The 27,540-nt window shown below is 47.5% G+C and overlaps 1 protein-coding gene across 1 annotated transcript; it reads left to right on the top strand.

Moving 5' to 3' along the window:
* Positions 1-95: 95 nt before the first annotated feature.
* On the top strand, positions 96-27,540 carry SVOP (SV2 related protein). The gene is made up of 16 exons (XM_054392712.1): positions 96-130; positions 5,330-5,490; positions 7,995-8,080; positions 10,345-10,443; positions 12,654-12,725; positions 14,018-14,142; positions 16,412-16,475; positions 18,095-18,220; positions 19,279-19,407; positions 20,739-20,812; positions 21,127-21,203; positions 22,572-22,679; positions 24,366-24,477; positions 25,805-25,886; positions 26,127-26,216; positions 27,331-27,540. Exons 1-16 carry the CDS (start codon positions 96-98, stop codon positions 27,538-27,540), a joined length of 1,650 nt encoding a protein of 549 aa, XP_054248687.1.

Below are 27,540 nucleotides of genomic sequence, written 5' to 3'. Positions count from 1 at the left end.
TCCCCGCCGCCGGAGGTGTCCAGCCGCCCGCAGCCCCTCCGCCGTCCTCGCCATGCGAGAGCGATGAGCGCAGCTCCTGCGGACGCAGCCTGGCAATGGAGGATGATTTATTCCAGCTCAGACAGCTGCCGTGAGTAGCGCGGGCAGGCAGCGGGGCTGTGGCTGCGGCCGCCGCGGGCAGGTGCCGGCCGCCGCGGCGGTTCGGGCGGGGGGATTGTCGGTGGGAAGTGCCGTAGGCCCCGGGAAGCAGGCAGGCCATTTTCCTCGCCTGCTTCAGCATCCCGGGGGCACGCAGGCAGCCGGTCGTTATATAAATTCATCCCGGTGGTGTCTCGCTGCGTGAACTTGGTGGTGGCAGGAGCGAAGGGGGCGGAGGGGGATGTGAAATAAAACCCTGTGAGTGCCCCAAGGTGTTTTCGGAGAGGAAACTACTGCTGTGGCGTTGGCAAGGTGGATCACGTTGGTAAATAATGCTGTGCTGGGGAAGGAGGCACCTTCCTCCGTGTCTTCATCAGTGTCTGTCTTCCTCAGCATCTTCCTCACTGCGTGCCTCAGCATCTTCCACATTATCTTCCTCAGCACCTTCCTTCAGTGTGTTCCTCATCATCTTCCACATCATCTTCCTCAGCACCTTCCTTCAGTGTATTCCTCAGCATCTTCCTCAGCACCTTCCTTCAGTGTTTTCCTCAGCATCTTCCACATCATCTTCCTCAGCATCTTCCTCAGCACCTTCCTTCAGCATATTCCTCAATGTTTTCATCATCCTCCTCAGTGTCTTCCTCATCATTTTCCTCAACACCTTCCTCAGTGTCTTCCACATCATCATCCTCAGCATCTTCTTTATCTTCCCAGCATTTTCCTCAGTGTTTTCCTCCTCCGTGCCACAAATCCATTGCAGCTCAGAACCTCTTCTAGCAGAGGTGTGTTTGCAGCCAGGGTCACTGCTGTGTGCTGACAGCACGGTTTGGAGAAGCAAACATTTGCTTACACAGGGAAAATGCTGCTGGTTCTGAGGGAGTCCCTGCTCTTGGGATGTGGTCGTTGGGGCCTGAGTAAAAAGGTGCCTTTTAACACCCAGATTTCCATTCCTTTTCCTGGTGGCAAAAGGTTTCCTTGAAAAACAAGTGCATTTCTCCTCCTGCTCCATTGTCAGCTGCTTCAAAACATATTCCTCTTTATAAATCATTGACTCTGCAAGGAAGGGGATAAATGCTTAAAGCTGGTTTTAAATATGAATGAGCTGATGTCAAAAACACAGCAGACTGTCCCATAACATACCTAATAAGTTGGGGAAATGGTGATGAACTCCAGTTATGTTTTAAATGCATAGCTGGGATACATTCAGGTTGTCAGTAAAGTAAATAAGGCTTAATTTCATTAGGGCCATTTCTCCCAATCTTTTTGTTGGTTTGCTTTAAACCAAAACACAGAAAAATGGTCTCATGTACCCCTCAATGCAGGTGTAATTAGATTTACTCACTGCTGACAGATCTTGCAAGCAAATGCAGCTCTCTAAGAACATCTCAGCCAGGAAAGGATTTTGCAAGTGTGGAGCAGTAAAGATCACTTTGTGGTTTTTCTTCATTTGTGTCAATTTGCTGTATAGGTTCCTAAGTGAGAAACATGCACTGTTATTTCCTGTGATGAGGAATGTGGCCAGAGAGCTCTCTACTGAGGTTGTCACTGAAATATTTACCATTTTCAGAGCAGTCACTGCCCTTATATAGCATCTGGAACCTGCATCTCCCATATGGTCTGTTCTGAAAGTCTTCTTCAACACAAGTATAACAAAATAAGAAACACTAACACAGGGGGTTTGTCATCAGGCACTTTGCAGTCGGGATTTCATTGGCATGTTTAATTTGCCTGTGGTTTATTAGGACACCAACCAGTTCCCAGCAAAGGTTGTATGAATTCTTTTCATTCACAACCTCATCATGGCACTTTAGACCTCTGGAAATCCGAGGAAAAGGTCTCCATATACTTCAGTGAACTTTGCACCTGGCTTTGAGACTGCTGAAATTCTAGTAATATAAAATTAAAAGTTTCCTTTCCTGTGTAGTTAAACCCAGGTGCTTGTAAAGCTTTTGCAGATAAGATATGAGTGGTACTTTGATAGTAATTACCCTTTGTAATCAAAAAACCTCATCCTATGGGCATAGAAATTCCAGTGTCTGTTTGCTGACAGTCTGTATTTTGCAGGTCGTGTGAGGATTAGATCTTCAGTGACAATTTTAACCCCTGATTAATAATTAATTCTGTTTGTCCTATAGGGTCAGGAAAAGAAAATTCAGACCAGGATAGTTATCTTGAGATATATATATATATATAAATATAATTTAGAGTTGAGTGTCTCAGTGGAACTTCAGACTGAAGTTTCGTTGTTTTGTTTCTCTTCTCTTAGACCTGAGTGAAAGATCCTCAGCATACCCCAGATGAGGATGGGAGATAAACTCCAGTTTCATTGCACTCAGTATAATTTTCTTGCTCATTTCAAAGAAGTCTGATGTTTTCTGTGGGTTTGTGTTTAAGATCTTCCAGTGTTGTCTTAGAAGACATAATTTGCGATTCTCTTGTTTGTCTCCTGAGACATAAAGGCCAGAGAAAGCTTTGCATTTCCTGCCTCAGGTGAGAGCATTACTACAGCAGTGCAAAGAATATTTGCCCCAGAGAGATGTTGGAATGCCCCATTTACCTGAAAAAAGTCATCCCCAACCATCTCAGCAGCCTGCAGAGCTGCTGTCCTACAGATGAGTGATAACCTCACAGAGTGGTCACTGTACTTCTCTCTCTCTCCAGGTTACTGGCAGAACATCAGCAGTGACTGTGAGAAATTCTCAACTGGGATGTGCTCAGGGAAATAATATATGTGCCAGGACTGTGAGGGAAAAATGCTCATCTTCTGTATCCCTCTGCTTTCTGTTTCTAGCACAGAGAAATCCTGAGCTGGACTGCCTGGCAGGTTGTGGTCTGGATGTTCTGTCTTTGTAACAAACCCCATGGGTGATCAAGATGTCTGTTCCTCCATCCTCCTGTCCACCCTTGGACCAAAATCCATTTACAGGAGATTCATCCTTCACCCTTCTCTTAAGTATTGCTTGTGTCATCAGCACTTGTAAGAGAAGACAAGAGCTGAGGTCTTGCCAAAGAGGAGTCTTTCAGATCTCCTTTTAGAACATCACACATGCGTGGCACCTGCAGCTGCCCAGGATGCTGAGACTTGAGCTTGCTGACCCTTAATCCAAAAGTTACACTGAAGTTGAAGTGGTTCTCTGCTAAACTTTAGTGTAGAATTGAAGTGTTCCAAGTCTTGGAAGTCAGAAAGGGTAGGAGCAAGACTAATTGGATATATTTCAAAAAACCTGTTTCACTCAAGTCCAAAGGATTGTCAGTTGCCAAGGCACAAAAGTGATGTTGCAGGTCAAGTAAAGGAAGCTTGAGGAATCTCCTGCAGTCACTGAATCCCAGCATGGTAGGGGCTGAAAGGGACCTCTGGAGATCATCCACTGCTCAAGCAGGGGCACCCCCAGCAGCTTGCCCAGGATCACACTGGCCAGGGGGCTTTGGAAGCTCTCCAGAGAAGGAGACTCCACAACCTCTCTGGACAGCCTGCTGCAGGGCTCCAGCAGCCTCACACCAAACAAGTTTCTCCTCCTGTTCAGGTGGAACCTCTTGGGTCCCAGAGTTTGTGCCCATTGTCCCTTGTCCTGTCCCTGGGCACCACTGACAAGAGTCTGTCCTCATCCTCTTGCCCCTCACAGGTCCTTTAGCTCTTGCTGAGCATTGCTCAGATCCTCTCTGGGGCTGTTCTTCTCCAGGCTCAACAGCCCCAGGGCTCTCAACCTCTCCTCCTCACAGAGATGCTCCAGGCCCCTCAGCATCTTTGGAGGCTCCACTGGACTATCTCCAGCAGTTCCATCTCTCTGGAACTGGGGTATTCACAACTGGACCCGGTACTCCTGGGTGAAATTTTCTTGCTCACTTCAAAGAAGTCTGAAGTTTTCTGTGGGTTTGTGTTTAAGATCTCCAGGGCAGAGGCAGACATGGGGAGAACCTCCTTTGACCTGCTGGTCACACTGTTCTGAGTACACCCCAACACTCTTAACACCAACAGCCAGGAGCATGACTTTCATGTGACAATCATCATCTCCTGTGCCAGGGCTGTACTGGCAGGCAGCTGCACTCTTCACCTTGACATGGATTTAAGGAATATAGAAGTATCTTTTGATTCACTTTCTCTTTCTTCCCACCTCCTCATCTGCACAGATGAAGCAAGTATTGGACATCAAACAGTTTCTTAAAATACAGGTTATTAATTAATTACAGAATATTAAAGACTTCAGCTGAAGACAAGAGATGAAAGCAATCATAGTCACAGAATCATCCTCATGAGGGGAAAAAAAAAATCAGTCAATTCATTGGATTACCTTGTGAATCCTTTTAATTGATGTTTAAAAACCTGACAGATTCCAGGGCTTCCACTTCTCCTAGGACACAGATCACTCACATGGAAGCAAGGTTGACAAATGAGTTGGGACTCTTCCTCCAGGGACAGAGCACCTGAAATTCAATGGCATAGCTATGTCTAAATCACTCCCCAAACATGAATGTCTTTAAATTTGAATCACTTCACCATATTTTTGTAACCTGTATGTTTTTAGTTACCCCAATAACATCCTTTTTGTACCAAAATTATGGCTCCATCAGGTGGCAAGAAACCCTGTAGCTATTTCAAAGCCAGTTCCAATCACAGTTCCAAGGGCTGCTATGAGGAGCAGGGATGGTTCAGCCTGGAGAAGAGAAGTCTCCAGGGGGACCTTAGAGCTGCCTTCCAGTAGCTGAAGGGATCCTACCAGAAAGCTGGAGAGGGACTTTTCATGAGGGTGTCTAGAGACAGGACAAGAGGGAATGGTTTGAAGTTGAGGGAGAGCAGGGTTAGACTGGAGCTTAGGAAGAAGTTCTTTAACACAAGGGTGGTGAGACTCTGGAATAGGTTGTCCAGGGAGGTGGTGGCTGCCTCCTCCCTGGAGGTGTTCAAGGCCATGTTGGATGAGGCCTTGAGCAGCCAAGTCTAGCTGAGAGGTGTCCCTGCCCATGGCTGGGAGGTTGGAGTAAGTGATCTCTGGGGCCCCTTCCAACCTAAGCCGTTCTGTGATTTTTATCAGCCACATCTGAAAGCAGATACAAACAAAAGCCACAGCACTCCCTGTGGGTGTGTGGGGAGAAACCTGTCTGTTGTTTGACAAAAGAGGGCTTCAAGGCCAAGCAAACCCAACTTCAACCTGGAGAAGGCCCACCAAAGGCTTTGTTCTTGTCTCTGTCTTCTCAGGGTGGTCAAGTTTCGCCGCACCGGGGAGAGCTCGAGGTCAGAGGAGGATGGCGTTTCAGGAGAGCATGAAATCCAGATTGAGGGTGTTCGGACAGAGCTAGAGCCTGTGGAGCTCGAGGATGGAGCTCCAGTGCCAAAAGAATTTGCCAACCCAACTGATGGTGAGTAGGCTTCTTTTGCCTGTGAGGAGAGAGCTGTGGCCTCTCCGTGGCAGTCACGTTGCAACCACGCTGAGTGCATCGGGTTTAGAGGAGTTAAAAGGAGGAAACCATAACACAGGCAGATTGTTCCACCTGCAAATCAAGAGCTAGCTGCCTCTGAGGGATGCTTTGTGTGGTTGTTTTTATAATACCAGTAATAGCCCATGCTAAGGAGCTGTGTGTCCACCACCTGTCTCTTACAGCAGCTTTGACTTAGTCCCCTTTATGACTCCTAAAACCTCACCAAGTTCACTGGAGCTCAGTGGCTCAGCTTCAGGGCTGAGCATGAAGCTTTTGCAGTGTTCCAGTCTTCTCCTTGCCTAGAAGACAAGAGGTACAGGCTGAAGGTACATCCCATCCCATTCCATTCCCTGGCAGGGAGGTGCTGGTTGCCCTGAAGGTAACACCACTGAGAAGTTGTTGGTTTTGTCTTAGCACATCCTTTTCCAGGATGGCTATTTTCCCAGGGACTCATTTATTAACATAGTGATGCACCAGGAAGCCAAAAGAGCATGGAGTGAGCTCACTGCTTTCCTCAAAGCACACCAGTAAGAGTCTGCAGAGATCTGTAGAATTTCAGTTGGCACATCACCAAAGAAATCCAGGTGATACCACAGCCCAATGTGCTGAGCTTTGGTGACAGCACTTCAAATATCTGGGCTGAAGTCACAAACTGAGCTCTTGTGACATCTCTGCTTCCTTGTATCAGATTTTCTTTGATTTCCTTTTGGTTTGTGTTTCTGCCTTTTGCTTTGTGAGGAATCACAGAATCATGTTAGTTGGAAAGCCCTTTAAGATCATCCAGGCCAACCTTTCTCTAACTCTACCAAGGCTGGTGCTAACCCATGGCCCTCAGCACCACATCTCTGCTTCTTTGAAACCCCTCCAGGGATGGGGGTTGAACCATCTCCCTGGGCAGCCTGTTCTAGTCTTTGAGACCCCTTTCAGTGAGGAAGTTTCTTCTAATGTCCAACCTAAACCTCCCCTGGGGCCATTTCCTCTTGTCCTATTGCATGTTACTAGGGAGAAAAGACCACCTCCTACCTCACTCTTATCCAACTCTTAGCTGGATGAAACTTTGTTGTGGCAAATCTACTCTTTAAAGTGCTGGAAGTGTTAAAACTTTGAGACTTAAAATTGATTTCAACAGCTTGAATATCCAAATGTATTTTTTTGCTGCATGTTTCATTTTGCACTCGAGCAGAGGAATCTGAGCTATCTCAGCTTCTTCAGACAGAACGAAGTAATGAGGTCATGGCAGTGTGTGGGAAAACAGGGACCATCAGCAGTTTTAACAAGAGCATGTTTGAAGATATATGTGTCTTGGAACAGATTCTTGATTCCAATAATTACAGTTTGACTCTGTGCAGTAAAAGATCCTCCTGCAGTTTCCAAGCCTTGCACAGGGTTGCTGTGGTGAACAGCTCATGCTCCTCTCCCCAGAGGAAGCTGCATTTCAGAGGTTGGTGGAGTCACTCCCAGTAGCAAGAGGTTGAAGATGTGCTGGAGTCACTGGTACTATGTGGATCTTTTGGGGAGCAGCTCTGGGTATAAGAACCTAGAAGTTCTGGTGGACAGCAGGGTGACCATGAGCCAGCAATGTGCCCTTGTGGCCAGGAAGGCCAATGGCATCCTGGGGTGCATCCGGAAGAGTGTGTCCAGCATGTCAAGTGAGGTCCTCCTCCTTCTTTACTCTGCCCTGGTGAGGCCACATCTGGAGTATTGGGTCCAGTTTTGGAAGTTCTGGGCTTTCTGGTTCAAGAAGGACAGGGACTTGCTGGAGAGGGTAAAACCAAGGGCTGCAAAGATGCTGAGAGGACTGGAACATCTCTGTGAGGAGGAGAGACTGAGAGCACTGGGGCTTTTTAGTCTGGAGAAGAGCAGCCTGAGGGGGATCTGATCAGTGCTGATCAATACTTCAAGGCTGGGTGTCAGGAGGAGGGCACCAGGCTTTTATCAGTGGTGCCCAGTGACAGGACAAGGGATAACAGGCACAAACTGGAACATAAAAAGTTCCATCTGAACATGAGGAGGAACTTCTTGAATTTAAGGCTGCTGGAACCCTGGAGCAGGCTGCCCACAGGGGTGGTGGAGTCTCCATCTCTGGAGACATTCCAAGCCCACCTGGATGTATTCCTGTGTGACCTTCTCTAGGTGCCTCTGCCTTGGCAGGGGGCTTGGACTGGATGATCCCCAGAGCTCCCTTCCAACCCCTACCATGCTGTGATTCTGTGACCTGTGAATGAAACACTTGAGGAATATTTAGGATTGTTATGACTTTAGCACAGCTCCCAAAGGACACAGAGATTTCCCTGAGCAGGGGCTGTATGAAAGCAGAGCAGCTCTCTGTTAGATATTTTAGATCTCAGTTAATAAGTGCTTGCATTCACAGAAAACATTGTCTCAAGGGATGGATCTTAGCAGAAAAGAACAAACTTCTGCACTGGAATTCCTTTCTTTTCTAGATACTTTCATGGTGGAAGATGCAGTGGAAGCCATTGGCTTTGGAAAATTCCAGTGGAAGCTCTCCATTATTACTGGATTGGCCTGGGCAAGTAATTGTATCAAGGTCATCTGCATGATCACCAGTTAGAGGAGCTGAGTGGTTTCACAGAATGGAGCCATTCTCTCCCAGTAACAAGTCTCCAAACAGAGAATTGTCCAATAAGGAAGGAATTTGATTTGGAATTCTAAACTGACAGCTGGATTCATACTTGTTGGGGGGAGGGTAATGACTGACTGATTGGTTTCCCTGGCTCCAGACTTCTTAGAAATCAGGGCTTGTAAAATCATTCTGATTCCCTGCCTCAAATGCTTGTTTGGAATAGAAAGGGCACTGCTCCTCCAGAAGCAGATCTCAGTGTTTCTGAGGTGATTTTACCACATCCATCTCATAATCTACCATCTCTGGTTTCTGTATTAGTCAATATTATTGCAACCTCAGTTCCAGATGAACAGCAACTGGGTACTTCTAGTGCAAACCTTGATAACCAGCCCAGAAAGACAGGCTTTGTTTTCACTTTGCTGCTCTTTCTGGTCCACTGTGGTACATTTTGGGGTCATGATCTCTGGAGCCTGCATTTACCAGCTGTTGTCTCCAAACAAGGTTACAATCTGCTGTGGTTTAGACCCTGACCAGTGATAGTGAATTTAGAGCTACAGGTGATCTGTCAATAGAATCATAGAATTGTTTGGGTTGGAAAAGTCCTCTAAGATCATCAAGTCCAACTGTCAACCTAAGACTACCATGGCCACTAAAACATTTCCCAGAGTGTCATGTCCACATATTTCTTGAACACCTCCAGGGATGGTGACTCCACCACCTCCCTGGGCAGCTTAGGACAGGCCTTGACAAGTTTTTTGCTGAAGAAATTCTTCCTCATGACCAGCCTAAACCTCCCCTGGGGCAGCTTTAGGCCATTTCCTCTGGTTCTATCATCTGATACTAGGAAGAAGAGACCAAGCCCCACCTGGCTCCAACCTCTTTTCAGAGAGTTGTAGAGAGCAATGAGGTCTCCCCTCTTTTCCAGGCTAAACAGCTCCAGGTCCCTCAGCTGCTCCTCCCCAGCCCTGTTCTCCAGACTCTTCCCCAGCTTTGTTGCTCTTTTCTGGACCCACTCCAACCCCTCAATGTCCTTTTTGGATTGAGGAGCCCAAAACTGAAGCCAGGATTGGAGTTGTGGCCTCACCAATGTCCAGTACAAGGGGCACAATCACTTCCCTTCTCCTTCTGACCACACTAATCCTGATCCAAACCAGGCTGCTGTTGAATTTCTTGGCCAATTTAGCACACTGCTGGTTCATGTTCAGCCACTGTCAGCCAGCACTCCCAGGTCCTTTTCTGCCAGGCAGTTTCCAGCCACTCTGCCCCAAGCCTTCATGGGGTTGTTGTGACACAAATGTAGGAGCCAGCACTTTGTTAAACCTCATCCTATTGACCTCAGCCCACCACTCCAGCCTGGCCAGATCCCTTTGCAGACCAGACAAGCCTTGAAACCACCCACTGCAACTTTGGCTCTCTGAATGCTCTCTGCCAGTGTTACTAAACGTGACAATCAGAAATGAGTTTTAAAATGCACCTTTTGTGGTTCTCCTCTATACTGTCTACCTCCACCACACAAAGTGCACCTTTTGTGGTTCTTCTCAGAGGAGGGCCACAAAAATGATCAGGGGGCTGGAACACCTCTGCTATGAAGACAGGAGGCTGAGGGAGCTGGGGTTGTTCAGCCTGAAGAAGAGAAGGCTCTGGGGAAACCAGTACCTGTAAGAAGGCTGGAGAGGGACTGCTTGTGGAGGCCTGTAGTGATAGGATGAGGAACAATGGTGGTTTAGTAGTCATGAGTTCTTGGGTGACAGGTTGGACTTGGATGATCTTTGAGGTCTTTTCTTATTGATTCTGTGATTCTGAAGTGAGTGAAGAGGAGCTTTAGATTGGATGTTAGGAAAAAGTTCCTTACAATGAGGGTGGTTGAGCACTGCAACAGGTTTCCCAGGGAGGTAGTTGAGGCCCCATCCTTGGAGATGGTGGGGCTCTGGGTGACCTGATCTAGTTGAGGATGTCCCTCTTCACTGCAGGGGGGTTGGGCTAGGTGACCTTTAGAGGTCCCTTCTAACCCAGGTGATTCTATGATTCTCTACACTGTGCACCTCCACCAGGCCTTGCAAACTGTTTAGTTTCGCTTCCAGAGCGACACAGAGCAGAAACAAATTGAATCTCCAGAAGGTTTGTTGTCTGCTATATGAATCTAATTTTCAGGCAGTGACTGATTTTTTTTTTTTTCTTTCTTTTTTTTTTTTTTTTCTTAACCCTTCTAGATGGCAGATGCTATGGAAATGATGATTTTAAGTATCCTAGCTCCTCAGCTTCATTGTGAGTGGCGATTACCAAGCTGGCAGGTTGCATTGCTCACATCGGTAGGAAAAATAACTGACAGCTCCTGGGTTCTGTAAGGGTTTTGGTTTTTTTTTCCCCAACTCGTTGTGATTCAGACACCACGCTTTTATATCCCAGGGGGAAATCTGCTCCTGGCCTTTGCCAGATTGCCTTGGACTCAGGAGAATCTGCAAGTCATTTTTATGATTTCTTAGAGCCAGAGCTTAAAGGAATGAAATCAAGGGAGAACTGAGGACAGTTTGCAAGTTTGTTGTTCAGGGCTTCATGGAATTTCCAGGAATATACATTAGTTGACTCAGACTCATCCTGAAATTCAAACCATTTGGTTAAGTGAAAAAAAAAAAAACCAAAACAAACAACCCAAACAAACCAACAAAAAGAAGTGGTTGAATTTTGACTAAGATGGTTGAATTTTGAGTAAGATGATTAAATTTTGACACTCTCTCTCCAAAATCTTTTCTCACCATATTTAAGATCACTTGCAGAGAGACTGGGAGTCGTGAGAATCAGCAAGCAGTTGCTTTTTGAGGTGCATCACTCAGAGATCTTTGCAAGCAAAGCACCTCTTAATGCGATTCTTTGATGCTGGAAACATGCAATGCCTGTAGGGATAAGAAGACTCATTTTGAAACCCCTCCCTCTGGCTCTGTCATTGCTGTGTGGCATCTGCTGGAAGCCCTTACATTTCTTTCTTCTTTTTAGCTCTTGATGCCATTGGTGTTTTGTAGCTTGGTCAAAGTGCTCAGTGGATTTAAATCAGTTCAGATCAGGTCCTTCCCCCCTCTTTGAAGGAAGGTCTCATTCCTTCTCTCAGCCCAATACAATTTTCTTCTTGGTGAGCAAAAGCAGAAGGAGAAGGGGTCAGTGGAGATGAAGCAAAAGCTCTGACAAATAGAACTGCTTCTTACCCCACTTATTGCTTGTCTATGAACTTCTTTCTCAGGCAGAATTCCTGTGGTTTTATGTGCTGATGGGGGAGATGTTCTTGGGTTTTGCTATTAGCAGGGCTGGATTTCTCTCTGCATGCACAGAATTAACTCTAATTGTGGTGTCACCTCAGAAAAGGCTACAATATATTTTCTCTGACACCTCCATCTTTTTTTTTTCCAGACTTTTCTAAAGCTGTAAGATCTAATTTTATCTCCATCTGAATTGGAGACAGCCTGCTGAGAATGGCAGCAGGAGCTGGAGGTGAGCAGGCTGAGCAGCACTGAGCTCCTCAAACAGCTCTGTCTCACCTCAAGCTACACTGATCAGCTTTAGTTCATGAATCTGTTGGATGGAACTGGGGATCTCAGCATCTTCCAGGGCTGGGCTGCCAATGTGTGATACCAAAGTGCACATTCTAGTGTCTGGTTTGTCACTGGGTGGATCCTTAATTGCCAAGCTGACACAGGGCTGCCTGTTTGCTTCTCCTCTCCAACACAGGCATTTGCTCCTGTGTTCACTTGCCTGTCCCCTCACTAGTGGTGTAAAACTCACAGTGAGTCCTTGCTGTGAGGATAACTTTGTGGGTTATGAAAACCCTTCAGCAAAAGTAAAAAGCCCAAAACAACACAATGATTCCTGTTTAGTGGCAAATTGTGTTCTCCAGTCACTTCTTAGAATTCACAGGATTAGAGAACTGTGTCAGTAGGAAAAGCCCTCCGAGATCATTGAGTCCAACTGTCAAATTAAGACCACCATGGCCATCAAACCATGTCCCAAAGTGCCATGGCCACATGTTTCTTGAACACCTCCAGGGATGGTGACTCCACCACCTCCCTGGGTGTTCCACCCTGTTCTTCCATTTAGCAAAAGCTCAAAACTCCTCAGCACTGCTCTGATTCAGCAGTTCACAGATGAGCAGCTGAGGTGCTGACAGGTAGCCTGGCAGAGATTGGGCTTATTTATGTTGTGTTTAGATCCTTGACCTCAACAAAAGGAAGGGAAAATGGGCCCACCACTGGAAGAAGCTGAGAGACCTTGGGTTAAGCAGTCTGCTGACACTCCTTTCCCTTCCTGGTCAAGAGCAAAGTCTTTTCAAGTCAGTGACTTCTGAAAACTCCCACTATATGAGGAATTGTCTTTAATAGTCTCTGCTGCAAAGGAACTGCACCCAGAGACCTTGGGCATTTTACTCTGGTGTTAGAGCTGACATTTTCTAGTGCACTGTTGTGTTCTTTTTGCTGTCACATGGAAATTTTCCCTTCCCTTGTTAAGAGGAAGATTTTCTTCTGGTGTTTGGCAGGTGGTGTTTGTGGGAATGATGTCCAGCTCCACCCTCTGGGGAAACATTTCAGACCAGTATGGGAGGAAAACAGTAAGTCTTCAGCTCCTGCTAGGATGTGTTCTGATGTTTCTGCCATCTGCATGTTTCAGTGCATGAAGTTCACAGGTGTCATAGCCCACATGTGTGGAACAGAATTAATGGGAGCTCAGGAAGTTCAACAGGCAAGTGTGGGGTCCTGTCCCTGGGGAGGAAGAACCCCCTGCACCAGTATAGGTGAGGGGCTGACCTGCTGGAAAGGCCTATGGAGAAAGGCCTGGGAGTGCTGGTGGACAACAAGTTGCCCAAGAGCCAGCAATGTGCCCTCGTGGCCAAAAAAGCCAAGGGTCTTCTGGCAGGTGTGAAGAGGAGTGTGGCCAGCAGGTTAAGGAACGTTCTCCTCCCCCTCTGCTCTGCCCTAGTGAGGCCATTTCTGGTGTGTTTTGTCAGTGTTGGGGCTTCCCAGTTCAGGAGAGAAAGGGAACTGCTGGAGAGAGTCCAATGGAGGCTCCAAAAACGCTGAGGGGCCTGGAGCTTCTCTGTGAGGAGGAGAGGCTGAGAGCCCTGGGGCTGTTGAGCCTGGAGAAGAGCAGCCTGAGAGAGGATCTGAGAAATGCTCAGCAAGAGCTAAAGGACCTGTGGGGGGCAAGAGGATGAGGACAGACTCCTGTCAGTAGTGCCCAGGGACAGGATAAGGGACAATGGGCACAAACTCTGGGATCCAAGAGGTTCCTCCTGAACCTCTGAGGAGAAACTTGTTTGGTGTGAGGGTGCTGGAGCCCTGGAGCAGGCTGCCCAGAGAGGTTGTGGAGTCTCCTTCTCTGGAGAGCTTCCAAAGCCCCCTGGCCAGTGTGATCCTGGGCAAGCTGCTGGGGGTGCCCCTGCTTGAGCAGTGGATGATCTCCAGAGGTCCCTTCCAGCCCCTACCATGCTGGGATTCAGTGACTGCAGGAGATTCCTCAAGCTTCCTTTACTTGACCTGCAACATCACTTTTGTGCCTTGGCAACTGACAATCCTTTGGACTTGAGTGAAACAGGTTTTTTGAAATATATCCAATTAGTCTTGCTCCTACCCTTTCTGACTTCCAAGACTTGGAACACTTCAATTCTACACTAAAGTTTAGCAGAGAACCACTTCAACTTCAGTGTAACCTCCTTGAGCAGGGGGCTTGGACTGGATGATCTCCAGAGGACCCTTCCAAGCTCCACCATGCTGGGATTCTGTGTGATTAAGCAGAGCCAGATTCTGACCTCCCATAAAATATGAGGAGCTTGAAGCTCTGCTGTACATTTTATTTGTGCTGCAGCAGAGCCTCTCTTTTCCTCCTGCTTGTTTGTTCACACAGGGCCTGAAGATCAGCGTGCTGTGGACACTCTACTATGGGATCCTGAGTGGGTTTGCACCTGTGTACAGCTGGATCTTGGTGCTGAGGGGCCTGGTGGGCTTTGGGATTGGAGGAGTGCCTCAGTCGTAAGTAAATATTCCCAAGTCCAAACTTCCTCTTTGCTATTTCTTATTGTACATACTTGTCTCAAATTGAAGACCTGCCTCTATCCACTTGTCCCAAATCTGTTTTATGCTGAATGCTTTGGAACTAAGATGTTGAACTCTGAGCAGGCTTTGAAGACAGCCAGTACCTCACTGAGGTGATTTACAGTGACTTCTCTCTGCACAAGCTGGGTTCCTGAGTGGATTATGTGCCTTAAGGCCTTCTAAGCTTCTCTCATTCCATCAGGTAAACCACAGTGAAAATGAGAGGCCCAAAGAGCCCACCTAGAAGTGGGTAAAACACAGCAGACAGCATTTTGGAGCTGTGCTGATGGAGCTGTCCTGAACACTGTGTTGCTGGACTGTCCATAGGGGATGGCATGGTCTAGTTGTGAAGATCAGCCACAGAACCATAGAATCACACAGAATCACAGAAAGGTAGGGGATGGAAGGAACCTCTGGACATCAAGTCCAGCCCCAATGAACCCTTTAGGCTAAAAAAGCCATTTAAGATCAAGTCCAACCACTAAACCAGCACTGCCAGGTCACCACTAAACCATGGCCCTCAGCACCACATCTACACAGCTTTGAAACCCTTCCAGGGATGGAGACTCCACCACTGCCCCTGGCAGCCTGGGACAGGCCTTTGCAACCCTCAAGGGGAAGAAACTGTTCCTCATGTCCAACCTAAACCTCCCCTGATGCATCCTGAGGAAATTTTCTCTTCTCTTATCACTTGTTCCTTGGCAGAAGAGAACAACACCCACTTCACTCCAACCTACTTTCAGGAAGCAATGAGGTCTCCCCTCAGCCTCCTTTTCTCCAGGTTAAACAATCCTAGGTCCCTCAGCTGCTCCTCACCAGCCCTGTTCTCCAGACCCCTTGCCACCTTTGTTGCCCTTCTCTGGACCTTCTCCAGCCCCTCAATGTCCTTGGAGTGAAATGCCACAAACATGGCCTAAACACTTGCATTTAGAGGTAGAGCTGAGCCCTGCCTCTTGATTGTTAAACTGTAGGTTATTGTTCAGTCAGAGCCTGAAGGTTCACATCTGAACCCAAGCTGGAATTACATAACCACACAAACCTGGAGCTCTGAAGGTACCTGGATGGCTCAGACACATTTATCAGGAGGTAGTGTCAAGACATTTCTCTATTACTGTGTCCCTCCATTCACTGAAGAGGAAGATCACTAAATTTTCCACCTGGAATAAAATAACTGTGCTGTAGGCTTTTAATTATAAATGGAAAGAGAAGAGCAGAGCCATTCTCTCTCTCTGCAGTCTTTTATTTTTATTAATAATTGATTTTTTTTTTTTTTGCCCCATGGAGGTGCTATTTCAGAGTAGTCAGAGTCTAGCTTTGATTGATGGCTCCTAGGCTTCTTCAGCAGGCAAGTCAATATCCTGTCTTTCCTATTGCCATTCCCAGATCAAAGATGCAGAACTGAGATGGAACATCAGAATGTTACTAATTTTCTTCTGCTGCTCCCCTGCCCACCTTTAGAAGCTGCACAGAAGTGTGTGTGAAATAGGAGTCCTCAGCCTGCCGTGTATTTCCCAGCAGTGAGGCAGCTTCTGCCAGGCAGCTCCAGCTGGGCACAACTGCAGTGAAGCAGGAGAAGAACAAAGACCAAGATTCAGGGTTCATAATGCTCTGCATTGCAGAAGTGTTAATGCTGCTGCCTAAGGCCCAATGAAATGACTATAGCCCAGCTAGTGGATAATCCACAACCTTATCAAGGCCTGGAGCAGGCTCCCCAGGGAGGTGGTTGAATCTCCATCCCTGGAGGGGTCTAAAAAGAGGCAGAGATGTGGTGCTGAGGGACATGCTTTAGCACCAGGCTTGGCAGAGGTGGAGAATGGTTGGACTCAATGATCTGAAAGGTCTTTTCCAGCTTGATTTCTTTTTGAAATCCCCAAATAAAAGAAGACAAATTATTTTATACCAGTAACAGGATCAGACTTTGAGAGTAGTCCCCAAGAGGTGAATCTAAACCTGCCAGGTTTCAGTTAACCCATCAGAGTAGTCTGATGTGGAGTTCTCTGAGCCAGCTGTAAAGCTCTGAAGAAACACTTCACCCAGCAAAGGTTTTTGTTGAAAGCTGGCTTGTGTTGAATCCAACCTGGCCTTGAACACCTCCAGGGAGGGGGCATCCTGCAGTCAAAGATACTTGAAGCTCTCTTGTTGTGCTGATGTGGAGTGTTCCTCAGTGTGCTAACATTTCAGTTCTCTCATTGTCCACTCTTCACAGGGTAACCTTATATGCTGAATTCCTTCCAATGAAAGCCAGAGCAAAATGCATCTTATTAATAGAGGTGAGTGGCATAGCTACATGTGCTGGTCCCTAGAGGGACAAATTCTGCTGTTGGAGCCATTCCTTCCATCCTCCTGGCTGGAAATCTCCCACACAAGACAAAGTCAGTGTGGAGCTGAGGTTACCCCCACACACTGGTACTAGCTCAGGTCCCAGAGCAGCATAAAGCATCCCTGTAATGCTCCACTGCTGGTGTTGAGCCTGGAATGAACTTGCATCCATAAGTTCCTGCTGTTAGCAGAAGGAGGAGGGACACTTGGGTGTCTCTTCATGGTGAAAATCATCTACAGCTCAGTAATGGCTGGTGGAGAGCTGCCTGTCCAGTACAGGCAGGGCTGAATCCAGCTCCCTCTATTCAATCCAAGCATAACATAATCACAGAGAGCAGCATTTTGCCCTCTAAATACTTGAAGGCAAAATTCACAGCCCTTCAATGGATGGTTGAAGGGTCAGAGAACAGCAGGATTGGCTCCATCAGTCAGTTTGGAAGGAACATCCCTGTGCAAAAACCTCATAGACTGATAGAATGGCTTGGGTTGGAAAGGACCTTAAAGATTATACTGACCTGAAACAGCTTCTCAGTGCAAAAACAGTCTCCTGAGATAGTCCTGCAGCCACTTGATTAATCTTTCAGAAACAGAGGTCAGTAGATGAATTACTTCTTTCTGTATCACTTTGGTTCTGCCCCAGTTTGGCTGCCTCTGAGCACCCCTGGGTTAGAAATACATTCTGAGTGTTAAATCATCAGCTAAGTGGGGTCAGAATCACAGAGTGGTTTGGGTTGGAAGGGACCTAGTTGGAAGCTCATCTACTTCCAACCCCCCTGCCATGGGCAGGGACACCTTCCACTAGCCCAGGTTACTGAAGGCCTCATCCAGCCTGGCCTTAAAACACCTCCAGGGAGGAGGCATCCACAGCCTCCCTGGGCAACCTGTTCCAGTGCCTCACCACCCTCACTGGAAAGAATTTCTTCCTAATATCCAATCTAAATCTCCTCTCCTCAAGCCTAGATAATCTAAAGGAGAATAATCCTGTCTGGGTAGGAGGTGCATCAGGAGGGCAGCTCCATAATTTCCTGAAAAGGTATCAGTGGCGTCCTTCATCTGGAGGCCAAGTTCTGGGGCTTTGCTAGCTTGGTAACTTGGAAAGGAAAACAAATAACATAAATCTGACAGTGGTAGCTGGGAATAACACTCATAGACAGGTAAATCACAGAGTCACAGAATGGTAAGGGTTGAAAGGGACCTCTGGAGATCATCCAGTCCAACCCCCCTGCCAAGGCAGGTTCACCTGGAGAAGGTCACACAGGAACACATGCAGGCAGGACATCATTTTGCTTAAGAATCACCATGTAATGAGTCTGTTCCCTATGAGAAGCTGCCTGCAGTTAAACACAGGTGTGTAGGGTCAGTGCTAGGATTCCAGAAGGGAACCTTTCAGCTTCTGCCACACTGGCACAAATCCCCTTCAAACATCTGGGCTGCTCCCAGCCAGTGGTGCAGCCCTGAAATGTCTCTCTCCAGCCATCCCTGGGGAGCGCATCTGGGAATGTGAGAAGGAAAGAGGCCTTAAGAGCAGTCTTCAGTCTCATTTGGTGACTCTTTCTTTTCCCTTTGGCAGGTCTTTTGGGCCATTGGGACTGTGTTTGAAGTCCTCCTAGCAGTGTTGGTGATGCCCACTCTTGGCTGGCGGTGGCTTCTCATTCTTTCTGCCCTCCCACTCTTGCTCTTCGCTGTCCTGTGTTTTGTAGGTATTCTCTCAAAGACAAACCTGTGTCCCCTCAACCTGCCACTTCTCTACCTCATTCTGAAACCTGCTTGAAGGAAGTGGTGACAGTTTTCAGCCCTCTGTTGGTGTCTTCTTTAAAACATCTGCAGCAGTGACAAAAAATGCTGTGGTTTCAACAGGGTGCTAGGAAAAACATTCCAGTGAGAGCTGTGTTTATGTGACTGTAATTGCTGGAGGACAATGGTGGGCTGGAATTTTGTGAAACCAAATCAGGCCTGGAAACCTCTCCAGTTTAATGACTTAGTTTCAGCTAAGCTCAGTGGAATCAACATTTAATTAAAAGCTGTTGCTGTTTCCCTGATTGCTCTGCAGGTTTTGAAATCATTTTGTCACAGAATCCCAGACTGGTAGGGGTAGGAAGATCATCCAGTTCAACCCCCGTCCTGCTGAAGCAGGGGCACCCACAGCAGCTTGCCCAGGATCACAGTGGCCAGGTGGCTTTGGAATCTCTTCAGAGAAGGAGACTCCATAACCTCTCTGGGCAGCCTGATCTGGGTCTCCATTACCCTCACACCAAAGAATTTTCTCCTCCTCTTCAGGTTGAACTTCCTGAGTTCCAGAGTTTGTGCCCATTGCCCCTTGTCCTGTCACTAGGTACCACTGGAAAGAATTTGGCCCCATCCTCTTGCCCCCTCTCCCACCTTTAGATATTGTTGAGCATTGAGAAGATCCCCTTCTGCCTAGAGCATCTTGTAATCTGCCTTGGATGATTTGCCACTCCTCTTGAGAGGATCTAATGTAAAGAACCTGCAGAAGTCCTGACATTTCTCAAGAACATGCCCAAAGTAACAGAAGGGGAAGAGTTTAAACTGGAATTCTGTGGCACAAGTAGGCTTTTGCAGTTTCTTACAGCCTGAGGAGGAGTCTGACACTGTTCTGTGATCCCCTCCGTGTGAGCAGTCCGCTGGAGTCACTGAGACTCCCCACTGCAAAGCCCACAAAGAAACTCCCCAGTTTGTTTATTGCTGTGTTTTTGACCTGGGGGTGTGTGTGTGTGATCTGCTTTTCTCTCTCAGTGGCTGCCAGAAAGTGCCAGGTATGATGTTTTATCTGGAAATCAGGAGAAAGCAATTGCCACTTTAAAGAGGATAGCGACGGAAAACGGAGCTCCAATGCCTTTGGGAAAATTAATTACTTCCAGACAGGTAGGTACAGGTTGCAGGCACCTTAGTAACGTGGGATACACTGAAACTGGGCTACATTTCTAAGCCAATCATCAATGGGAAGTTTAATTTTAATGTCCCAGCCAGTAATAAGCAAAAGGGAGATGATCACAGGTGTCTCTTTCCCAGTGAGGAAGAGATTGTTTCTCATTTTCTGTGAAAACCCTGACAGTGAAAAGAACCTTTCAAGTGAGCATTTATGTTCTTTAACCTCACTCTGAGACTCTGTTATTAAGCCAAATCAAACCTTGAGGCTACTGAGGAACTCAGATCAGAATTCCCAGATTTGAACTGGTGAGGCAAGGTAGAATTTGCCTCTTTAGCTGTTCTTTAGTTTTAATCTAACCCTGATTTCCTGGAGTGGCAAAGCTGCAGGCTCCTCTTCAGTCCTAGTGCAGGGAGTCATTAGTTGTGAGCTGCATGTTGCTATGTGAATTGCATTGGATTTCTTTTCATTTCAGCTTTGCCTGGTCAACTTTCCAGCACCTCTGTCAACATCTAAAGCAGCCCTGCATTTGCAGAGCAGTCTTTGGTGAGAAAGGAAGTTACAAAGATAGCCAGCAAGGAAGGACAGCAGAGAGAGGCCTGTAGGTTTGACCAAGGGCAAGATGGTAAAGCTAGGCAGGAGCCTGCTGACTAACCTGAGATGGAGCTTTGATTTTCTAAGGTGTGGATCAGGGAGGATTACACAGAGTGGCAGGTTGGAAGGGACCCCCAGGATCATCTGGTGCAACCTCTACCATCTGATCCAACCTTGATCTCCTTTTGCTCAGCTGCAGTAGTTTTGATGGGCTGTGCGGGAAGGCTGTCCCAGTTTTGGATGGTTCTGTTTTCAGGGTGGGGTGGGAAAGTATTTTTCCTTAACCACAAGTTTATGGGCTGAGCCCTCCACTGTCTCTGAGAACTACACAGTTTAAAAGGGGTCTGCTTACAAGAGGGCTGCTTCTGGCTCCTCAGTACCTGAGATCAGAAGCCCTGAGGGGCTGCTCTCAGGTACAGGAGCTGGCTTTGGGCCACACGTGGACTGGCAAAGTTCTGCTCTACCTCTTTCCAGCCCCACCTTGCTCTGGCAGATCCTCACCTTCCTGGTGGAGGAGGAGTGTGCCCCATGCATGAACTGCTTGTGCTGTCATTGTGCTCCTAGAGAATTCTTCACTTGGATCCCAGCTCCAGCGTGGCTCCTACAAGTAGCAGAACTGAAACCTGAGCTATGCCCCCTGGTGCTGTGTGTTGTGTTAAGCCTTGCCACCCTGTGTCCTGCAGCCCAGGAGCAGTGAGTGCCCTGACCACCTGATTCCTCTTGCTTCCCACAGGAAGACCGAGGCAAAATGAGAGACCTTTTTACACCCCATTTTAGATGGACCACGTTGTTACTCTGGTTTATATGGTAAGAGGAAACATCGATGGCTCAGTGTCAGCAGGGTTCTAAATGGTTTTTAATGGAGGTATTTGACAGCATGGCTAAAATACAGCAGCTTCCTCCTCAGAAGAGCCCTGACTTGTATTGATTTGACATTTATTAAACCCCCCAATTGCTGCCATTCTGCATCTAATTGCCCCTTCATTTTCTAAATGCTGATAGGAAATAGCTTTGAGGCAGCACTTAGTGGGAGTCCTCACACAGCAGGTTCCTGTTTGATTCATGTTGTTTACTATAGCTTTGACCAGCTGAGACTTCCTCTCTCATTTTCTTCCTTGCAGGTTTTCCAATGCTTTTTCATATTATGGGTTAGTTTTATTAACTACAGAATTCTTTCAAGCAGGAGATGTCTGCAGCAGTGAGTATGACTCCATCTTTTCTTTCTAAATATACCCTGCTAAGTGCTGGAATATCTTTTAAGTAGTGGAAAATCTTTTATTAAGTCATTTTCTACTCTTAGTTTGGGAAAGGAGTGTGGCTGACAGCCTGAATTTTGAGGCATGCACTTAGAGGGTTACTTATTAGAAACATTTCTGATAGATGTGCAGATGTGTGCCTCATCTCCTGCACAAAGCAGAGAGCTCCTGCAGTGTCTCTGAGCCCAAAATGTAAACCATCAAGACAATCTTCAAGGGAGACCTGTTAGAAAAAGCATCTGTTCTTAGTGAGAGGAAAAAAAATGATGGAATAAATTGAAGTTTCCAGGTTTGCCAGGCCTAATTAGTTCTGAGGCAGTGATAACTGCTGCTGTGGAGCTCCCTGGTTCTCAAGATCAGAGAATGCTTTAGATTGGAAGGAACTTTTAAAGCTCATCCAGTCCAACCCCCCTGCAGTCAGCAGGGACATCTTCATCTGCAGCAGGTTGCTCAGAGCCCCAAACAACCTGACCTGGAATGGTTCCAAGGATGGGGCATCCATCACCTCTCTGGACAACCTCCCTCAGTGTAAGATATGAAGACCTGCTGAGAAAAAAGATAATGGTGGGAAAGCATTAGCCTTTTTGTTGGAGCTTTGTGTGTAAGGGGAAAAAAAAAAGGGCTTTGACCACTTAAGGAAGAGGCTTGAAGAGTTTGATTGCCCTGGGGAGGCATGATTGTATTGACAACACTTGGCCTCAGTGACCACTGCCTGATAGCTGGAGAATAATTGAATGAGGGTGGGTAGTTTTGGGAGAAGACAGATCTCAAGCTCATACCACAGTGTGTTTGCTATTTGAGGGCTGTAATTCCAATTAGCCTCCACAAAGGAGCATGCAGCCTCCAAAAGCATTTGTTTGGTGTTACTGAGTCATCTCAAAGTACAGCTGAAGTGTTTGCATCCCAGCTTAGGCAGGGAGAAGCTGAATTATTGATGTTAATACTCTTCTTGAGCCCTGGACTGAACAATAAATAACTTCAGCCTGCAGAGCTGATGAGGCAGGGTGGGATTTCATTCTGATAGAGAATGGAAGTCACAGAGATAAGTCAGAGAATCACAGACTCAGGGTCACCCTGCCACAAACCAGATGAGAATGGGGCAGTATCAGCTGTATCTTGCAGGTGGAACACACCTGCTGGGTGGCAGGGTCTTTTCAGTACATCCCTTCCATCAGTTGCATCAGTAAGAGTGATAAAGGTGAAGCAGGAGTAAAGGAAGGTGAGCAGAGATTACTTAAAAGATATTAAATGCTTGGCTTTGGTTCTTTTTTTGTGGTGGGTTTTTTTTTTTACCCTCTTTCTTCCCACAGTATCCAGTAGAAGGAAAGAAGTCACAGCAAAATGCAGCCTGACCTGTGAGTATCTGACAGAGGAGGACTACACTGATCTGCTCTGGACAACCCTGTCAGAATTCCCTGGTAAGTGGCAGTAAGAGTCACAGAATGGTTTGGGTTGGAAGGGACCTTAAAGATCATCTAGTTCTAACCCCCTGCCATGGGCAGGGACAACTTCACTAGCCCAGCTTGCTCAAGGCCTCATCCAACCTGGCCTTGAACACTTCCAGGGAGGGGATATCCACAACCTGCCTGGGTAACCTGTTCCAGTGTCTCCCCACCCTCACTGTGAAGACTTTCTTCCTAACTTCCAGTCTAAATCTCCCCTCCTCCAGCTAAAAGTCATTGCCCCTCCTCCTGTCACTGGTTCCTCACTGCCAGGGACTTGGTGTGGTTGGAACAGACTCTGGCACAAGGAAACTATGGTTGGACTCAATGATCTTAAAGGTCTTTTCCAACAAAGATTCTATGATTCTATGAAAGGGGCTCTTCTCTCTGGCCTAATGCCAGTGGATTTCCTGCAGCACTGGAGCTCCTTTCTGGGACTGCTTGCTGTGTGCAGTACTCTCAGGAGCTGTAGCTCTCTTCAGTGCCTGTGTCACCACCACAGATAAAATCTGCAGTAAGTGCTTTGTGGAGCTGTAATGGTCCAACTGAGCATGGATCCCTTCCAAGCACTGTATTAGGCATTCAGAGGAGGAGCAACAATTAAATCATAGGGGCAGAATCATTTTTATCCATACATTATTTTCCAGAACTCTTTTTTAAAGGATCGTGAGGCCAGCAAATCAATGGAGGAGTTGCTCCCTAAAGCTGTGTCCAGCCCCAGTCAGGATTTTCTGTCATTTCCAAGGGATTTCCATGATCAGTCTGACACAGGGCAAGCACCACAGTGTACAGCAGCCATTGCTTCTGTAGGTGTAGATGATCTCTCAGCATTCATCTCTCTGAAACCATACTGTGAGGCAGTGGTCAGCTTATTTTCATAGAATCATAGAATGTTTGGGGTTGGAAAAGCCCTCTAAGATCATCCAGTCCAACCTTAACCCAACACCACCATGGCCACTAAACCCTGTCCCACAGTGCTGTGGCCACACACGTTTCTTGAACACCTCCAGGGATGGGGACTCCACCACCTCCCTGGGCAGCCTGTTCCCATCCCTGACCACTCTTGCAGCAAAGACATTTTGCCTCATCTCCAACCTAACCCTCCCCTGGCACAATTTCAGGCCATTTCCTCTCATTCTATCACCTGCTACTAGGGAGAAGAGACCAACCCTCACCTGGTTCCAACCTCCTCTCAGGGAGTTGTAGAAAGCAGTGAGGTCTCCCCTCAGCCTCCTCTTCTCCAGACTAAACAACCCCAGCTCCATCAACTGCTCTTCACCAGCCCTGTTCTCCAGACCTTTCCCCAGCTTTGTTGTCCTTCTCTGGACCTACTCCAGCCCCTCAATGTCCTTCTTGGAGTGAGGGCCCCAAAACTGACCCCAGGATTCAGGGTGTGACCTCACCAGTGCCCACAATCACTTCCCTGCTCCTGCTGGCCACACTATTGCTGATCCAAGCCAGGCTGCTGTTGACCTTCTTGGCCACCTGAGCCACACTGCTGGCTCATCTTCAGCCTCACCAAGTGGGACTCAGAGTTTCTGTTTTCATCTGGCAGCACTGGCTAGAGCAAACCCCTGCCTGGTGTGTCTGCCTGTTTGTTGTTCCAGGCTGGCTGCTGCAGCCTCCCCCTTGGCTCAGCAGCCAACTCTTCTCCTTCCACAGGTGTGTTAGTGACACTGTGGATTATTGATCGGATAGGCCGCAAGAAAACCATGGCCCTCTCCTTCCTTGTCTTCTCCTTTTGCAGTCTCCTGCTGTTTCTCTGTGTTGGAAGGTAAGGAAAGCCTGGTGAACAGCTGGTGTGGCTGCTTCATCCACAGTCTCTCTTGCTTGTGGCAGGAGAACTGGCACTGGTGGTTTGAAAAGCAGTGAGGTTGGTCGTGCAGAAAGAATGCAGGATGGTGTTAGGTTTTCCTACCAGAGTTCGGAAGGAAACTGAAGGAAGCTTGAGGGGAGAAGTCCTTCACTAGAATCCTGCAGACAAAGCAATGCAAAAGGGAAAGTGAGAGCTTGTGTCTGGGTGGGAGGTAACCACTGGACAGTTTTGGAGTCAGATCTGCTCTCCCGAGCTTGCATAGTTGGTTCGTGTGCTGCTCTGCCAGTCATCAGCTGCATCTCCCCAGGCTGACTGTACCAGGGCTGTGCTTCACAACCAGGCCCAGGCTCTACCTCCCATTCTGCTGCTTCAGTGGTCTATGGGCTCTTGGGACTCTAATCACAGAATCATTAAGGTTGGCAAAGCCCTCTAAGATCAAGTCTAGCCTTCTACCCAACACCTCCATGACCACTAGACCAGCTCCCTGACAGAGTGTCACAGCTACTAATTTTTTGACCACCTAAATGCTGTGGCACAATTACATCAGAAGCAGTAGACACAGACTGGTACAAGCTCCAGGCTGCACACAGCTGGCTTCCAGAAGAACCTGGGTTCACATTTTGGGATTGTTCAGTCTCTCTCCTTCATATGCAGATTGTCCCAAGAGCACCTCAACTGGCAGCTCCAGCTGAGCTCTGAGAGTCTGCCTGTGTCTGGCCATGCAGATGTGACAACATCTGTACCTTGAGGCTGGTGAACAAAGAGGTGACTTAAGAGACAGGGGAAAACTCTGAATTCAAACCTTTACCTTTTTAGGTACAAAACCTTTTAGTACAGGAACTTTTTAAGGAGAAACCTCACAAAGCTGCAAAGATGCAGGTGCTGGGTGGGTTTGTGCCTTTGACACAGGAAAACTGCACTGTCCTTCCCTTCTCCTCTGCCATTGGTTTGGTTTTTTGGTGAGCACCATTCAAAACATGGAATTTTTATCATTTAGATAATCTTAGACATTCTCTGCTTATTCCAACAGGCCAGTCAGACTGAATCCACTTAGCAAACTGCTGGGATTTGGGGAATGCAGATCTGTTTGGCATGGTTGTTAGAGGAAAAATCCAGAAAAAATACCAAGGGTTCATTAAAAGAAAAAAACCCCAAACCCAGGAAAAAAGCAACACAAAAGAAATGGTTCTAAGCAACTGAGCTTTTTTATTGCACTTGCCTCCGAGTTAAACAAACAGATTGTACAGAACAATCCCAAACACTGCTCTCCTTTTTATTCTCACAGAAATGTTCTTACTGTGCTGCTCTTCATTGCAAGAGCTTTTATTTCAGGAGGATTTCAGGCTGCTTATGTTTACACTCCCGAGGTAAGGAGGTTGTTTTTGTCATGAGAATATTTAAGGGGAGTGAGCACATGGTGGGAAAGTAATTTTTTTTTTTTTATGACCTCTTCACAATGGACCTTACCCCAGATATGAGTTGATGATCTCATTGTCATTCTCTAACAGAACTTGCTGTAGTGCCACAAGTTAATTCCCATTGATTTTAGGAGACTGGTGAGAAGAGAGCTTCCCCCTGGGGTTAATGAGCTGATGCTTTGTCCACAGGTTTATCCCACAGCCACACGTGCTTTGGGGCTGGGAACCTGCAGTGGAATGGCCAGAGTGGGAGCCCTCATAACCCCCTTCATTGCACAGGTAAAAACCCTTCTCCTCCTGAGGCTGAAGGCTCAGGAAGGTGATGCAGAACCTGCTTTTCTGCTGCAAGGGCCAAACTAAGGGCAGTCTGTCCACAATGTGGTGCAGAAGGGTTTTGCTGCCTGTTGCTTGAGGAGAGTTCAGGCTGTGCTCTGAATTTACCTCTTGCTCCAGAAGATGGGAGGTCAATAACCAAGAAGCAGACTGCTGGCTGGATGTAAGGACAGCACCTGTTGGAGTGGGGGCAGAGGAGGCCACAGCAGTGATGGGAGGGCTGGAAGCCCTCTGCTGTGAGGCCAGGCTGAGAGAGTTGGGGTTGTTCAGCCTGGAGAGGAGAAGGCTCCAGAGAGACCTTCTGGTGGCCTTTCAGTGCTTAAAGAGGCTGAGCAGAAAGCTGGGGACAGACTTTTGAGCAGGGCCTGTTGTGACAGGACAAGGGGTGATGGTTTGAAACTGAAAGAGGGAGATTGAGACTGGGGAGAAGGAAGAAATGTTTGACACTGAAGGTGGTGAGGGCCTGTCCCAGGTTGCCCAGAGAGAGGGGAGCTGCCCCATCCCTGGAACCATTGTAGGTCAGGTTGTTTGGAGCTGTGAACAACCTGCAGTTGCTGACTGCAGGGGGTTGGACTGGATGAGCTTCCCACCTAAGACATTTTGTGATTCTAAGGACACCTTGGCAGCCACCACCTGGAGCTGGGATCTGAGAGAGGCAGGGAGTTGCTGTGCATGCTGCAATGCCACCTTTCTCTTGAGATCCCAGGCTGAGCTCCTAGGGGCTACAAACCTTCAGGATATGTGGAAAGAACCAGCCAGGGAAGCTTGGGGGAGCCAGGCTCTGTGTGGACAGGACTCAGGAGCCTGTCAGAAGCAGTGGTGGCTCTGCAGGGGGTAGAAAACTTGGGCTTTGCTGCTGTCTGATCCCGAAGGGCAGCAGCACCTTGTGGCCCCTGAAATCCAGACTTTGGTGAGGTTTTAAAAGCTGTGTCCTCACTGAGGAGCTTTAACAGGATTTGCAGTGCTGCTGTTTCAGTTTCTACCCCTACATCAGTTTCTCTCTCTCTGTGTGCTAAAGCCCAGAGGTGCCACTGAGTTGTTTTCTGCCTTTTCTCTGCAGGTGATGTTGGAATCCTCAGTCTATTTAACCCTGGTGGTTTACAGTGGCTGCTGCCTGCTGGCTGCTGTGGCTTCCTGCTTCTTGCCCATCGAAACAAAAGGTCGTGGCTTACAGGAATCCAGCCACAAAGAATGGGGACAGGAGATGGTTGGGAGAGGATCTCATTCCCCCCCAGGGGTCACCAGGTCAAACTCTGGCTCACAGGAATGA

This window comes from Indicator indicator, chromosome 26, assembly GCF_027791375.1.
Source record: "Indicator indicator isolate 239-I01 chromosome 26, UM_Iind_1.1, whole genome shotgun sequence".
Classification (NCBI taxonomy): domain Eukaryota; kingdom Metazoa; phylum Chordata; class Aves; order Piciformes; family Indicatoridae; genus Indicator; species Indicator indicator.
The sequence above is the reverse complement of the archived record's forward strand: the minus strand, read 5'-3'. Positions and strand labels throughout refer to the sequence as shown.

What these genes read in the sequence shown, in the direction of transcription:
- SVOP (XM_054392712.1), top strand. Translation starts at nt 96, where the DNA reads ATGGAGGATGATTTATTCCAGCTCAGACAGCTGCC. An exon ending in AATTAATTACTTCCAGACAG is followed by an intron (nt 19,408 to 20,738) that starts GTAGGTACAGGT and finishes TGCTTCCCACAG; the next exon opens with GAAGACCGAGGCAAAATGAG. An exon ending in TAACCCCCTTCATTGCACAG is followed by an intron (nt 26,217 to 27,330) that starts GTAAAAACCCTT and finishes TTTTCTCTGCAG; the next exon opens with GTGATGTTGGAATCCTCAGT.